Raw genomic sequence first — 16044 nt, 5'->3', positions numbered from 1 at the left:
CCATAAATAGGTATATAGCAATATGTAGGCAAGATGAGGATGAACACAGTGATGCCCTAAAGATTCAGCTTTATCATGTTACGTGTTCTTTGATCCCTGACCAATGAATTGGAATTCAGTTTCTTTATTTAATATTGTATTTTTGAGGCTGTTTATTATTTTTTTTATCTCAGCATAAAATGAAATTTTGTCTAACAAATCTCTAGGACAAGCTAGGACAAATAAGAATATTTTATTATCAAATGTTGGATAAGATACAGTTTTAAAGGCTTTGGATAATATAATCTCTACTCCCTTCCCCATGTGTTTCTCCATCCTCTCCCCCCATGCTTCTTTCAAATAGCCATTGAGAGATATGCTGAGAAATGGTATTAGATCTGAAATATTGGATATGTCAAGGATAAGGGGAAGTAACCAGATAGATATTACAAGTCTTGATGTACAAAAACAAACAAACAAACAAAAAAAAAAAGCACAAGCAAACAAACAACAAAAAAACCAAAACCTGGGCTTGGGCCAACACAGCGGGGATGAAGGATGTGCCTAAAAGATTAGTGGAGAGAAGTAAGAACTGCCCATCATTCCCTTTCATAGTACAAGTTTTTGTTTGGTTATATTTTGATAGAGAAATTTGAGGTTGGGGGGGGCGTGACAAGCAGGATCAGTCTGGTATCATCTTAAAGGATAGATGTTTAGAAGCATTTCACTGTTATCATGATCCAAAGACATACATTTTACTTCTTCATCCAAGTCCCATTTGCTCCCCTTGGTTGGAAGTGAGTACTGGTGGTGAGGTGTGTAGCTAAGGAGAAAAGGGTCTTCCTGAGGGAAGTGGTACCTAGCAGTGGGGAAATAGCCATTAAAATCCACATGCAGCTTCTCTTCATACAGGTCACCCCCAGACATGGCAGAGTTGGGTCTGAATGGGTGGTAGCTAGCTTTGACCACTGACTTCTCGCTGGACAGCTGTTGGTTGCCTGCTTCCATACAGCTCAGTGGAGAGGGGAGGTCACAAGACCAACTGGTCAAAGGGAAAGAATAGCCAGGACAGTAATTATCATGATCAGGAGGTCCCCCCAAGCCTGTACTCCTATTCCAGTTCTGAAGATCTCCATAATCTGAGTAGACCCCTGGGTGAGATGGCTGAAGTAATTCTCCACTGGTGCAAATCCGACTAGAAGTCAATTTGCATTTCTCATACAATTTAGTGGACTCTGAGTTCACCAAGGGCTCTACCAGCTGTGAGGTTCTTCCAAAATAATAATTCTTGGTAAGTGAAAGGCAATTATCCAGAGGCTTCTTCTGAGGCATGTTATCGATTAAATGCCCATTGCAACTACTGGACAACTGGAAGCTTTCTTGGTAAGACCAAGTTAAAGGTAAACTTTCTTGACTTTGGGTTTCACCTGGTACGGACTAAAATGGAAAAGAAATAGTCATGTTAATAAATTAAGCAGATTTGCATAACCTACCCCAAACAATGAGGAGTTACTCTGTACCAATAAGCAAATTGGCTTGGGATTATTTCTGATTGTTCTCATTCCTTGCATGCTTAGGTTGTGAGCCGTGCAAAAACACACACACACACACAAAAAAGATTTCCAGGTCAAGGTGTAGATGCAGAGGTTTAGGATATTTCTATTTCAGTATGAAATTGTCTTGGTTCAGAACTAGACAGATTCATAAATTCTTAATTAGAAAGAAATGTTGAGTGGTATCAGGATCTGGCTTTGAAGATCCTGAGTTGAATAATAATAATAATAGTACTTGAAATATATCAAATATTATATATAATAATTATAATATATTAAAATAAAACATTATATATTATAATAATATATAGTAATTTAAAGTTTTATCATCATAATGATGTATATATATATATATAATACTTACTATGTGCCAGACTCTGTGCTAAGCACTTTACAAATATTATTTTATTGGAGCCTCACAATAATCATGATGGGTACAAGGTATCAAGAGGTTTATGAAGAGCTTTATTTATGCTTTTTTATTTGATCAGCTCCCAGATACCTTACTTTCTCCCTGTATGGTACTGGATAAATCCTCAGTTTATTCATCTATAAAATGAGAGAGTTGGCCTGGATGATGTCTATAATTACTTGCAACATTAAATCTATGATGCTATGACTTTAGAAAATGATCTTAAATCTCCTCCGTTTTATAGATTCAACTACTCAGTCAATGAACCTTAACTGAGCACCTCCTATATTCCAGGCACTGTGATAAGTGTAAGGGATACAAAGAAAGGTAAAAGATAGTCCCTGCCCTTGAGAAGCTCACAATTTAATACATTAGATTGTTGCAACTAATATTTATTAAATGTGCTAAATGTGCTAAGTCGTTGAGAACAGAAAGGCAAAAAAGAGATAATTTGATGCTTCCCATAGTAAAAGAAAACAATTTACTCAAAGTCTTATAGCTAGTAAACTAGAACCTGATCCATCCAACACTCTTTCCAAATCATAATAGAGTAAAACTAGAAGGAGCTTTAGGGACCATCTGATCCAAGCCCCCAAAGTCCAGTTAAGTAATTAATTTATCCAAGATTAGAGAGAGCTGAGACAGGTTTGAATGCAAGTCTTCAAACCTCAAGTCAGTCTTTCTGAATTTGTTTTTTCCTTTGATGGCGTTTATTGTAAAACAAGAGGACTGGACTAGAAGGCCTTCAAACTCTAGATCTATGAAACTTTTATGACCATGTTCTTCTAGAGACAATTAGGTGGATTCAATGAATGGACTTACTCTAGACCTAGAATCAAGAAGAGCTGAATTCAAACGTGATACTAAATTTACTAATTATGTGACCATTTAACGGCTATCTGCCTCAGTTTCCTCAACTGTAAAATGAGGATAACAATAGCACCTACCTCTTGGGATTGCAGTGAGGATCAGATTCTTTGCCTCAATTGCTATCTAGTCTTAATCACTGAATAGGTATGATCTCAGATAAACTAAGACTTTAGTTTGAAGATGTTAGCTTAAAAGGCCAAGGTCTCCCATTGCATCCAGGGCCATCTTCAGTCTTTCTGATCTATATCTGGCCTCTAGACCCAGATGTCTCTGGAAGGAAAAGTGAGGCAGGGGACCTTGCCCAGCCCTCCCTCCCTTAAATCCACTTCACTTGCATGTCATGGTCCTCTTGACAATGAAGGAGAAACAATAAACAACAATGAGGTAAAACTTATAAAACATTTTCCAAACATTAGAACAGTATATAAAAGCTAGCTATTATTCCAAGACATTGTTCTCCCCTAATTTTGACTTCTGGATGAATCAATCATCAGACAAAAAAAAAAAAAGAAAAAAAAAAAGAAGCTCCAGAAAATTTCATGAAGTTCAGCACAACTATCAATGTTTCAATTTCTATTTTCTATTTCTTTGTTGCTTCTCCGTCCTGTGGGAGTTCCAAGGTTTTACTGTTAGGGGCCCATTGAAAGAAAGAATCATTCCTTCAGCGGCTATGGTGTGTATGTGTGTGTAATACATATAAAAGATTTAGAAAGATACAGAGAGATGAGGCAGAAATAGAGAGAGAGATAGGGATAAAGAGATGGAAACATAGATATACAGAGACAGAGAGAAATAGAAAATCCAAAATAGAGGCAGATACACAGCTACACACACATTCTGAAGCAGAAACAAAACTCTGTAAGAGTGCCATTTACTCACAAGCAGCTATTGTAGTGGAAGGAATATTAGACAGAAGAGAGAACTGAGTTAAAAGTCCCAGTGCCTCTTCCACTCACTAACTATGGGACCTCTGGACAGTCCCTTTCATTCTCTAGGGCTATTTTCATAACTGTAAAATGAAGGGATTGTAGTAGATTTCTCCATGGTCCCTTCCAGACTTTTGCCCAAAGGCAAAATAGGACAGCTAGAGTTAATATTTGAATCCAGTCCTAATGTCACCATAGCCAGAGAGCTCAGGGCCACAGAGAAAGGGGAGCATGGTATAGAGCCCCTCACCTATGCAGGTGACATATAAAGGGGTCTAAAGAATATGCTTATGGTTTTCCTGATTACCTCACAGTGCAGTTGTCAGGAATAAATTTCAAAAAACTTACAGGACTATAAAGCGACAAGTTTGTATTACTATTACTCAAATAAAACATCAGAGGAATATTTCTGCATTTGGAAAGATGGAGGTTTGGGGTAAAAGGTTATGGCAGGGGGACAAGTTGTTAGCAGTTTTTAACATAAGGAATTGAGAGGAAAAGTTACCTTTGTCCCTAGGCTCTTCTTCAGCTTGGGAGAGGCAGGAGAGGAGGTGGAGGAGGATGCCGTATGAGATTTCTGCATCGACCGTCTTGCTTCAGCCTCTAATTTTGTTTCTGGCCTTGGATGGTCATGTGCCCCTTTTGACTAAAAAAATGGTAAAGTCAGAGGGAAGAAGGTTGAGTGTCCATGTTATGTGAAAATCAGTTGAAAGAAGGAATGAGGAATATTTGTCCTGGAAAATAGAAGACTCTAGGGGAATATGATGGCTGTCTTGAAGTACTGAAGGGCTGTTGTGTGGATGAAGAAGGGATTAGACTTTTTCTGTTTGTTCTCATGGAATAGAACTGAGACTAATAAGTAGAAACTATAAGCCCACAAATTTAGTCTTGATGTCAGGAAACATTTCCTAAAAATTAAAGTTGTTTAAATAAGGGATAGCCTGGTAGGTTTTTGTATGTCTCCAAGTAAAAGCTGGATGTCCAGTCGGCTGGTACGTGATGGCGGAGATTTCTTTTGTGTGCAAATTGGCCAGGTTGGCTCCCAAGATTCATTTCCACTTTCAAATGCACTTTTCAAATGATTGTGTGACAATGATATGAATGAATGGGGATTTTAAATCTTACATTCACAGTCTCTTTTTCAGAGACTCCTGTTTGGTCGTTAGTTGGCCTTGGGATTGGGAATAGATAGAATAAGTGCCAGAGATGGGTAAATGTGCATTATGGAGCAGGAGTGAGGGGCTCAGTCAGCCATGTGAGCAGTTTTATCTACCAAAAATGCAAGAAGCTTTCAGCTACTCAAAGTTTTTAATTAATTTAATTGGCCTTTATGACTGGTTAGCACACCAAGAGAAAGGGCTATATGACAGCAGAATTTTAGATAGTCTTTTTTATTATTCTCATAAATCAGAATTCAAATATAATTCTTTATGTAATAAAAAAAAATTAATCAATTCAATTGTTTAGAGGCAGTATTGCCTAATGGTTAAAACCCTGGACTTGGCATCAGGAAGTTCAGAGTTAAAATCCTACCATCAATATTTATTAGTAAATCTCTTACCTTCTCTGAGAGTCAGTTTTCTCATTTGCAAAGTGATGAGTAATGAGATAATAAATCTAAAAACCTTTTGCAGAATGCTACATACAAGTTGCTGTCCATCATATCTGGTTTTTTTGTGATCCATTTTGGGGTTTTCTTGGCAAAGATATTGAAGTAGTTTGCCATTTCCTTCTCCTGTTAATTTTACAGATGAGGAAACTGAGGCAATCTGGATGAAGTCACTTGCCCAGGCTCACACAGTCAATAAGTCTCTAAGGCTGGTTTTGAACTCAGGGTTTCCTAACTCTAGCACAGGTACTGTATGCACTATGATACTACCTAGCTGCCCTATTAATATTAGATATTCTTATCTACCAGTCCCAAGATAGAAATTGATCCTTCTTCTTTTTTTACCCCTTGAGAAGAACCAAGCAGCCTTTTCTCCCAGGCATCCAATAATTTTGTGTTGGTTTTCCTGAATCATTTCAATAAACTTGCTTCTACACTTAATTATTGCTTAGTCATTTCAAAGATGACTGCACAGTGCACTAGCAGATAGTCCTAGGAGTATGCTGCCAACCCAAGAATTTTTATTCCTTGATCCTAACCTAAAATTTCATTTCCTGGTATAGAAACAACCCATATTCTTTGCTGAATGGCGACTCTTCTACAGTTTTAAGTCTTAGAGACTTAAAGAGGCACCCAGTCAATCTATATCACATAAAAGTCTTGCTCTAAGATCTCTTGCAGAACTGGAGGAGGTGGGAGGCTAGCTGTATAAACTCCTTTGGATTTCTTTACCAGGTTACCTGGCAAAAAAAATTGAGGAATATGCTTATTTTTTTGTTTATGATTGTGTTTTGTTTTATGTTTATGTTATGTTTTTCCTAACTACCTGTTGTTTGTTAAGAACAAGTTTTGAAAACTCTTATGGTTATATATAGATCCAAATAGGTATTACTATGTAGATTAAACATCAGATGCATATTTCTATATAATCTATCCTAGGCTGATTCATTGGCCCCTAGGCTCTCCCTCTAATCACAAGAGTACTATTTTATATTGATAGAGCTCTTTATATTTTTATAAATATTTTTACAATTTTTTTTTACTTTATCTTATTTGAGGACAATCCTGTCAGGTTAAAAAGTTGGTGATTATTATGTTCACTTGACAGATGAGAAAACTGAGGAGATGCAGAGAATTAAAAGGCTTCCCCAAGGCATTAGGAAATGACAAAACTTGGACACTTGAAAATTAGGATTTATAATGCTAAGCCTGATTTGTGTTCTATAATCCCATACTGCCTGTTGAGTAACTATATAACATCCTTTGCTTTATTGTCATTCCTGACAAGACCCTAATTGTGCTTATTTAACAATCTCATTAAAACACATCCCTTTTTTTTTTTTTTTTTTTTTTTTTTTTTTGGTTATGTTAGTATTAAATTCTCTGGCCTGGTGGTGGTGGTTGTGGATATTTTTAAACCAACCTGAAAAAAGATGAAGCGTCCATCGTGCCTCCAGAAATTGGTGACCGGGAAGCCTCCGTGGCCACGGCAAGGAATGAGTTTCAAAGGGCCATTACAATTAGGACACCGTTTTCCTGCAAAAAAGGAAAAGAAAGAGAGGCAGCTAGATGGGCAGTGGATAGGGCACCGATCCTGCAATCAGGAGGACCTGTGTTCAAATATGGCTTCAAACACTTAGCACCCACTAGCTTAGCTGTGGGACTCTGAATAAGTCATTTAACCCCAATTGCCTCTCCAAAAAAAAAAAGAGAGAGGGGATTAAGTAGGATAAAATCCACCTTACCTACATCCGAGTCAGGTGTAGGCCCTCCCTATATTTCATGTTTCCACTCCAAAAGGGTGGAAATATTTCAAAATATTTTCGGGTATCTGGAAATCTCTACCCCTCAGGGTTGGAAATCCCTTGCTTAGACTTTGGTTATGTCATAGCCACATAGGAGCTCAGATTTAAGAACTAGAAGAAGTGGACACAAAGGTCAGCTAGTTTCTCCCTCACTCATTGAACTTTTCATTGCCTCTTCTAAATGAGACTTGAGTTATACATAAGCAGAGAGCATGGCTCCCTACCTAGAATAATTTCAGAGGACACTTAAGCTTTCCCAGATATTTTCCTCATTGCTCCCTCATCCTTGAAATTCTCTTATTGGAAAATAGATCTTTTCATCCACAATTAAAGATATGTCTTAGAATGCAAATACCTCTGGAGAAGTCATACACAGGGTAAAAGTCACACTAAAATTGAGTGTCCTCAGGCCCTGTCTTGAGAGCCTTTTAGTAGAGATGAGGCATGAACCTAGGACAATGCACATTAGGCATGTGATGAAGCTAGGAAAAGGGAATTTTAGGGCTTCAATTCTCTTTTCTTCATATTTTTCCTATTGTCATGGCCAGCCAGTGAAATTATCAGGAAAAGTTTAATGCAATATGACTGCCCTTAGAAAATATAAATATAAGTACAAAAACTTCTTCTAACCCATGGCCAGAATCACAGAATGCAAGAACTAAAAGAAGCAATTGTAGATGTTGATTTTAGTCTAAGAGTTCTCAATTTTATTTATGTCAGGGACCTTTGATGTCTAGTGAAGCCTATTCATCCCATCCTCATCTCCTTTCTTTTGTTTAAATAGTATTTAATTTTTTTTCCAAATGCATGCAAAGATAATTTCAATATTGACCTTTGCAAAACCTTGTATTCCACATTTTTCTCCCGTCTAAGCCCTTCCCCAAGATAATAAGCAATCCAATATAGATTAAATATGTGGAATTTTTCTAAACATATTTCAGAAATTTATTCTGAAATGCTAAATTTCAATTAGAGGCTAGTAAAAATAAAGATATGCTTTTTTTTTTCTTTCCAAATTTATGGACCCCATCAAATCCATCAAGAAGCTAGTAAACCTCAGGTTAAAGTACCCCTTACTTAAGAACCAGACACATTTTCAAAGTGACCCATCTAGGATGAGGGAAAGGTGAGACAAAAACCCAAGTTGTCTGGCTTTCAGTTCAATGTTGATCCCACTATATCATTGTCAAGATATATGGCCCAGCAGAAAGAGTAATAAATAGATTTAGACCTGAATTCAAATCTTAGCTGTTACTTATTATCTGACTTTGGGCAGATCATTTAACCTAAAGCAGCCTTAATTCCTCACCTATAAAATTAGTGATTTTAATTCAAATGACCCTTAAAGGTCCTTCTAACTCTAAAGTGGGCATTCTAGGATCTTATAGGAGTAGGTATGTTATTTAGTGAGCAACCATAGAAAGGTCCTTTAAAAAAAAAATCTACCACTGAATGGCACCAATTTGCAGTTTGGGAGTGATGAGGGATTGAGCATTTCTTGCAGAGGGGTTTCATCTCTTCATCTTTTACTTTACTGTAGTTTGGTCCTGCCAAACCATGAGTCTTTGCATTCTATATTTTAGACAGGACCTTTGATTTTATTGATGTAAGGAACACCTTGCAAGGAAATCCTTTCTAGTAATGCAGATCGGCCACAGTTCTGCAGTTTATTGTCTCAGAAAAGAGCCTGGGATGTAGGAGGTTACATGACTTTACTAGTGTCACATTAGTGCATGTCAGAAGCTGACCTTGAGTCTAAGTCTTAACTTTGAGGCCAGCTATCTATCCATATGATATTAAGCATTTTAACTGGACATTTTTTGGTGCTGCCTAGTTTAGTAAATAACTCTAAAATCAAGTACACTGTTTACTGGCATATTCATGATTCTCAAAATTGGAGATTTCAACCAAAGACTTGATTGATAGGAAATTTTGCCCCTGTTCCAATTAGCATTTACCTGCCAAAGAGCGATTTTTCTTCCAGGCAAAGATTTGGAAACTAATTTGAGAAATGGCAAAATGGTATTTCAATGTAATGAAATACTGATGATGTGTCATAAAACATTAGAAAAGGAAACTTTCAGAGAAATCTGGGATGACTGAATTGATGCAGAATGAAGGGAGCAGAAGCAGGAGAATAATTTGTACCTTAAACAATAACGACAGTGTAAAAACAAACAAAAGAATTCAGATCAAAGCAATGATCAATCAAGATTCCAGAGGAATAATGTATGATATAAATATATGATATAGATCTTCTGACAAACAGGTCATCAACTCATGACATAGGAGATATACATTTTTGAACATGGTTAATCCTATAATTAATTTTGCTTGACTATTCATATTTATTACAAGGGATTTTTCCTTTCCAATTAGGGAGAGATGAGAGAAAAATTTTATTGATTAAAAAAAATTAAAAAAAAAAAAGAATTTACCACTCACATTCCCTCAGGAACATCATTTCCAAGATTTCAAGCACAAAACCTAATAAACTCTTGTGCTAATATATTAATGAATGATATCATACTTGAGTTTTAATAGGTTCCTTTTGCAGATAATTTCTCATTCCAAAGAAGAGACACTAATGGAGCTAACTGGGTGGGGGAAGATCCTAGTTTTGCCATTGTTTGTTTTATGACATGGGACAAGTCACTTGCCTCTTCTTCATCTGTTAAATAAGGAATTTAGACTAGATGATTGATCAGCTCAGAACCTATATTCCTGCGTCTTTGGGCAGAAAAGAGCCTTTTGATAACCTATCAGTCTCACTGTGTAATTATCTTAGAGAGGAAAGGACTTGTTGGGGTATTGAAAAACACTTAGTGATGAAAGCCCCCAAGATAGCCTTACTGCAGCTGTCCAAATTAGGACAAGGCTAGCAGCAGTCAGGAGTGAGCAGGGCAGCCCCGGACTCACTCTGCTGTTTCTGCCGGGCTTTGTCGCAGATGGCGGGTCTCAGGTAGATCTTCCTTCCTTCCTCGGCAGAGCAGTCCTGGCTGCAGACCACCACTCCCAGGCAGGACTTCTTCAGGATGCGGGAGTTGTGATTGTTGGTATTGCGCATGGCCCAGCTGCTCAGGTGCCTCTGTGCGTTCCTGTCCTCTGAACTGTAGATGTGCTTCACGTAGGAATCTGGCCATTCCTGAAACCAGTCGGTTGTTTTCACATCCTGATAAGAACTCCAAGAATGTTAATTAAAGTAAAAGAAAACACATGCATACAGATACACACACAGGAAAATAGAATCATCCATAGCAGAAAGGACAAGGAGTCTGAAGCTTAAGTAATTTTATTCAAGAATGGAGGGGTGAAGGGGGAGAGTGGGGGAGACCTTTGGACCCAAGTCTTACTTTAACTACAGAGATTCTATGAATTAAAGACAATGTACTGTTTTAAAATATAAAGGAATCTTTCTTTCCTTCTCTTCCTTCCCCCTCTCCCTCCATCCTTCTCTCTCTTTCTTTCCCTCTTTCCTTCCTTTTTACTACTTTCTCTCCCTCTTTCCTTCCATACTTCCTCCCTTCCTTCTTTCCCTTCTTCCTTCTCTCTTTCTTTCCATTCTTCTTTTCCTTTTTATCTCTTTCCATCTTTCCTTTCTCCTTTTTCCCTTCCCTTCCCTTCCCTTCCTGTATGCCCTCCTTCCACGAACTATGAAGATCAACAACCTTCCATGAATCCTTTCTTTCAATCAATCAATGATCATAAGCATCTATTGAGCAACTATGATAATGTGACAGGCAGTGTGCTAAGCACTAGAGCTAACAACAACAAAAAATGGAAATAGTCCCTACCCTTGAGCTTACTCTCTCTCTTCCAGAAACCTCGTGTGTGCATGACACACACCTAGACCTATAAGTATATATAGAATAAATACAAGATATTTTGAGGGAGGGGAAGGCTAGCAGTTGGGAGAATGTGACAAAACTTCATATAGAAGGCAGAACTGAAGAAGAGTCTTAAAAAAAGAACTTTACCAGTTCCTTGAGGAATGGACTAATTATTATTATTATTTTTTTACTTTTTTGTTTTGCTTTTTGTCTTATATCCTCAGTGTCCCTACTGTTTAACACAGTACCTAGCACATCACAGAAAAATCAGTGTTTGTTGATTTGATTGATCAATGAGGCAAAAGAGGGAGTATATTCCAGGGATAGAGAGAGCTTGTGTAAAATGATAGAGACAGAAGATTCAATAACTGTGTGTGAAGAGTAACTTGGTTGGATTGTTATTGCTATTCACTTATGTCCAATTTCCCATGACCCTTCTTTAGGGCAAAGATACCAGAGTGGTTGCCCTTTCCTTCAGTAGGCATTTTACAAATGAGGAAACTGAGGTTTAGTGATTATGCAAAGGAACATAGCTAAAAAGTGTCTGAAGCCAGATTTGAACTCAGGAAAATGAGTTTTCCTGATTACAGGCCTAATGCTCTCTTCACTACACCACCTAACTAGGCCAGTTAGTGAAAGCTTTTAAAAATCAAATGGAGGAGTTTATGGTTTATTTTAAGGCAATGAAAAGCCACCGAAATTTATTGAATATGGGAATGATGTAGCCAGATTTGTGCTTTTCTAAGAACACTTTGGTAGCTATGTGGAGGATGGAATGGAGAGGAGAGAAACTTACAGAAGAACATTATAATTGTCCAAATAATTGGATATGGAAGATGAGGGAATGAGAAGTCAAGGATGATTTTCTTCCTTCTTTCCTTTCCTTCCCTCTTTCTTTTTTTTCTCTTGTCTCCTTCCTTCCTTTTTCTTTCTTTCTTTCTTTTTCTTTTTTTCCTCTCTTTCTCTAAGAGAGCTGTCTCACAGCTAGTAAGTGAAACTTGATTTGAATTCAGGTCCTACTGATGCTAAGGATACCTAGCTGCCCCTAATATTAGTTTTTGAAGAACTAAGAGCAATCCAAGGGAAGTTTATTCTTAAAGCTGAGAAGAGGAGATTAAATTTTCTCCTTAATCTTAGTGTCTTTTCTCAGAGAGCATCTCCAATTTATCAGGGATAAATTGTTTGTACATAGGTACTTAAATGTTATTTCTCCTATTACCCAGAGCTCTTTGAGAATAAGCACCATCTTTTGCCTTTTTTTGTGGTTCTAAACCCTTTGCATAATGTCTAGCACAGAGTAGGTCCTTAATAAGTGCTTATTAGAATGGATGTGCGCCTCCAAAGCAATCAGGAGAATAGGGACTCCTTGTGATACTTCTATTTTGAGGATGTGAGTCTGAATAGCTACGAGTTTGGGATTACAATTCACAAAAACTCAGAGTTGGGGAATACCTTAGAGTTCACCTTGTCTAACTTCCATTGAATGGGACTCCTGTCCCCATCTCACCACCACATCCCTGACAAAAGGTGGGGAAGTTCGTGGACTCCTGTGGATGCCCATTCCCCTTTTAGGTTGCACTGATGGTTAGGAAGTTTTTCTTTCCATGGAGATAAAATTTGCCTCCATGCACGTTCCACCCATTGTTCCTGGTTCTGCCCTCTGAAGCCAAGCAGAACAAATTTAATCGTTCTTCCACATGACAGCTCTTCAATTATCTGAAGACAACTCTCATGTCATGCACTGTCTTTATTCTATTTTTCTCAAGTAAATAGTCTTAGTTTGTTCAAATGATTCTCCGAGTGTCCTCTCTTCCTCTCACCATTTTAGTCATTCTCTTTTTCTCTAATGACCACTGTCCCATTTGGAGGCAAAAATTTAGTGAGATTACTAGGAGAGGGGTCCTTTAGGAGCCTGATCTCCATCCCATTTTTCCTCCTGCCTTGCCCCTATCATAGCAGTCAAAAATGACAGATAAAAAGGAGAAACTAAAGCCCAATTTAGGAAAAATCAAGGCATAATGTAAAAGGGTTAGGACTTGGATTTGAAAGACCTAATTTTGGGGTCCTGAATCTGCCAACCTTACTAACTGTATGACCTCATCTTCCTTAGATGTAAAATGAAAGGGTAGACTTGATGATCTCCAAAAATACCCTCTTAACAAAAAAAAAAAAAAAAGAACTGCATCCAGAAAAAGAACTATGGAGATAGAATATAAATCAATACATGCTATGTTCACTTCTTTTTTTCTTATTTTTTTCTTCTCTCCCATGGTTCTTCCTTCTAGTTCTGATTTTTCTCTTCCAACATGATTCATAAAGCAATGTATATTTAAAAAAAAATTTAAAAGATACCTTCTGGTTCTAATGTTTTAGCCATTCTGTGTAAAGTGCTAAACTGATTTTGACTCAAAGTAGCTATTTACATAAAGTTGGCACCAATTTTTTGCCAATAAACAGCTATTTTTCTGGTGGTGTTGCCTTTAGAAGTCAAATGGGAATGGATCACTTAGCCCTTCCTAGTGCACTTTCATTCTGACTCCTACCCCTACTGCTTAAGCCTTTTCCCAGCATCCTGCTGGGCAGCAATATTCATTCACGATTGGTGCATATTTATCTCTGTATTACCTTGTGCAGTGCTCCACACATAGTAGGGCCTTAATACATGTTTGCTGAATTTCACAGGTACTGAGACAATTCGACTCATTCTGCATGGTGAGAAGCTGTTAGATGTCCCCAGCTGGCAATCCTAGGTTGTGTCTACACTATAGCAAATATCTGAATATTTGACAATGTATACACAAAATACACAGATGGTAAGCCATTCCTCCCCTCTTTTTTTTTCCATTAAAAAAAATCTTACTCAAGAAATTTGCTCTTCCACAAGACAAGCCAGGCTTCCATTTGATCATTCCCCCTGGGTCTGAGATGAGAAACATAACATTAAAGGGAAAAAATATCTTCCCTCTAAAATCCCTGACATGCAGTGGAGGAGGGAAAGACCAAAGTCCTCTTTGATTGTGAAAGCTAGGAGTTGAGGGGATCCAAATGAGAGAAAATATAGTAACCAGAAATCAATATAGTCTAATACTAAAGTGAATAATAGAGCTTAATGATGGAAAGAAAAGATGGTCAAAGTATATCAGAGGACAGGGTTAAAGGAAGACAAAATAGCTTCTACAGTTTATTCTTAACTCTAGCTCTGATTAGAATTCAATCCCCTGTTTTGAGTGGAGGCTTTGGAGGCTTCAGAGCACCTTTTGCATTAAAAACTCTTATATATCTATTGCCACCATTCATTGTTAGACAGGAAATGATTAAAGTCATAGCACTAGCACAGATGAGGAACTGCTGGACCTCAGAGTTAAACTGGACCTTATCAACCATCTTTATAGATTCATACTTCAACAGCAACAACTTCAAAAGACTTACAAATGATGGGATGCCAGGGTTAAGGGGGCCAGTTATAGAAGTGAGATTTTGCAGAATTGTAAAGCTTTGAGGGTAAAATGCCGAGCTGAAAGTAAGATTTGGAGGAAGTTCCTAAATGTCTGAGGTACAGCCAGGACAAGCAGGCAGGGGGAGGATGGGAAATGCATTGGTAGGAAGTTGCAAAAAGTAAAAACAAAACACAGATTAAAACTTCTGGAGAGCCTGCATCATCAGAAAGAAAGGAAAACCTAGGTGAAGCTGACAAAAATGAGATTCTTGGGATCAGAGGAAGTGGTCCTTGTCTGAGGAATGTCCATTAACATCTGATGTTTTGTTTTGTCCTTTTTTTTTTTGATTCACACCAAGAATGAAAATTTCCACTTCCTAAGCCAGGACAGTGAAGAAGAGGCTAGTAAGGAAATTTCTGTAAGCAGTCTAGGAGGTTACATCTGAGATGGAGTTCAGGCAGAAGGCAAGGAAGGCAGTTTCAACTTGCAGTTGAATAAATGGGCCTAAAGGTTAGGCAGAAAAGGATGCTGAACCTAGCAAAATATGAGAGAGAGAGAGAGAGAGAGAGAGAGAGAGAGAGAGAGAGAGAGAGAGAGAGAGAGAGAGAGAGAGAGAGAGAGAGAGAGAGAAAGGAGAGAGAGAGAGAGAGAAAGAAGAGAGAGAGAGACAGAGAGACAGACAGAGACAGACAGAGACACACACACACACAGAGACAGAGAGAGAGAGAAAGGAGAGAGAGAGAGAAGAGAGAGAGAGAGAGAGAGAGAGAGGAGAGAGAGAGAGAGAGAAAGGAGAGAGAGAGAGAGAAAGAAGAGAGAGAGAGACAGAGAGAGAGAGAGAAAGAAGAGAGAGAGAGAGAAAGAAAGAAGAGAGAGAGAGAAAGAAGAGAGAGAGAAGAGAGAGAGAGACACACACACAGAGAGACAGAGAGAGAGAGAGAGAGAGAGAGAGAGAGAGAGAGAAAGGAGAGAGAGAGAGAGAGAAAGAAGAGAGAGAGAGACAGAGAGACAGACAGAGACAGACAGAGACACACACACACACAGAGACAGAGAGAGAGAGAAAGGAGAGAGAGAGAGAAGAGAGAGAGAGAGAGAGAGAGAGAGAGAGAGAGAAGAGAGAGAGAAGAGAGAGAGAGAGAAAGAAGAGAGAGAGAGAAAGAAAGAAGAGAGAGAGAGAAAGAAGAGAGAGAGAAGAGAGAGAGAGACACACACACACAGAGACAGAGGAGAGAGAGAGAGAAGAGAGACACACACAGAGAGAGAGAGAGAGAGAGAGAGAGACAGAGAGAGAGACAGAGAGAGAGAGAGAGAGAGAGAGAGAGAGAGAGAGAGAGAGAGAGAGAGAGAGAGACAGAGAAGAGAGAGAGACAGAGAGAGAAGAGAGAGAGAGAGGTTTATGCTTGGGAGTAGAAAGAGCAGTAGGACAGTGAAGTAGAGTAGTGGATAGAGTCAGGAAGATTCATCTTCATGAATTCAAATCTGTCCTCAAACACTGTGTGACCCTGGGTAAATCACTTCACTCTGTTTGCCTCATTGGTAAAAATGAGCTGTAGAAGAAAATGGAAAGCCACTCCAGAATCTTTACCAAGAAAATCCCAAATCTGGACACAAAGAGTCACACAT

The 16044-nt window shown here is 38.2% G+C and overlaps 1 protein-coding gene across 1 annotated transcript in view; it reads right to left on the bottom strand.

The window, feature by feature from the left end:
* Positions 1 to 216: 216 nt before the first annotated feature.
* Positions 217 to 16044, bottom strand: part of GCM1 (glial cells missing transcription factor 1) — a 35476-nt gene continuing 19648 nt past the window's right edge. The window contains exons 3-6 of the mRNA XM_074310644.1: positions 10074 to 10326; positions 6773 to 6885; positions 4246 to 4386; positions 217 to 1416 (exon numbers count right to left, since the gene is read on the bottom strand). Coding sequence (XP_074166745.1) covers positions 673 to 1416; positions 4246 to 4386; positions 6773 to 6885; positions 10074 to 10326 — 1251 coding nt within the window. The 3' untranslated portion in view covers positions 217 to 672. The remainder of the gene's footprint in view (positions 1417 to 4245; positions 4387 to 6772; positions 6886 to 10073; positions 10327 to 16044) is intronic.

The sequence above is a fragment of the Sminthopsis crassicaudata genome, chromosome 4 (genome assembly GCF_048593235.1).
Source record: "Sminthopsis crassicaudata isolate SCR6 chromosome 4, ASM4859323v1, whole genome shotgun sequence".
NCBI lineage: Eukaryota > Metazoa > Chordata > Mammalia > Dasyuromorphia > Dasyuridae > Sminthopsis > Sminthopsis crassicaudata.
The sequence above is the reverse complement of the archived record's forward strand: the minus strand, read 5'-3'. Positions and strand labels throughout refer to the sequence as shown.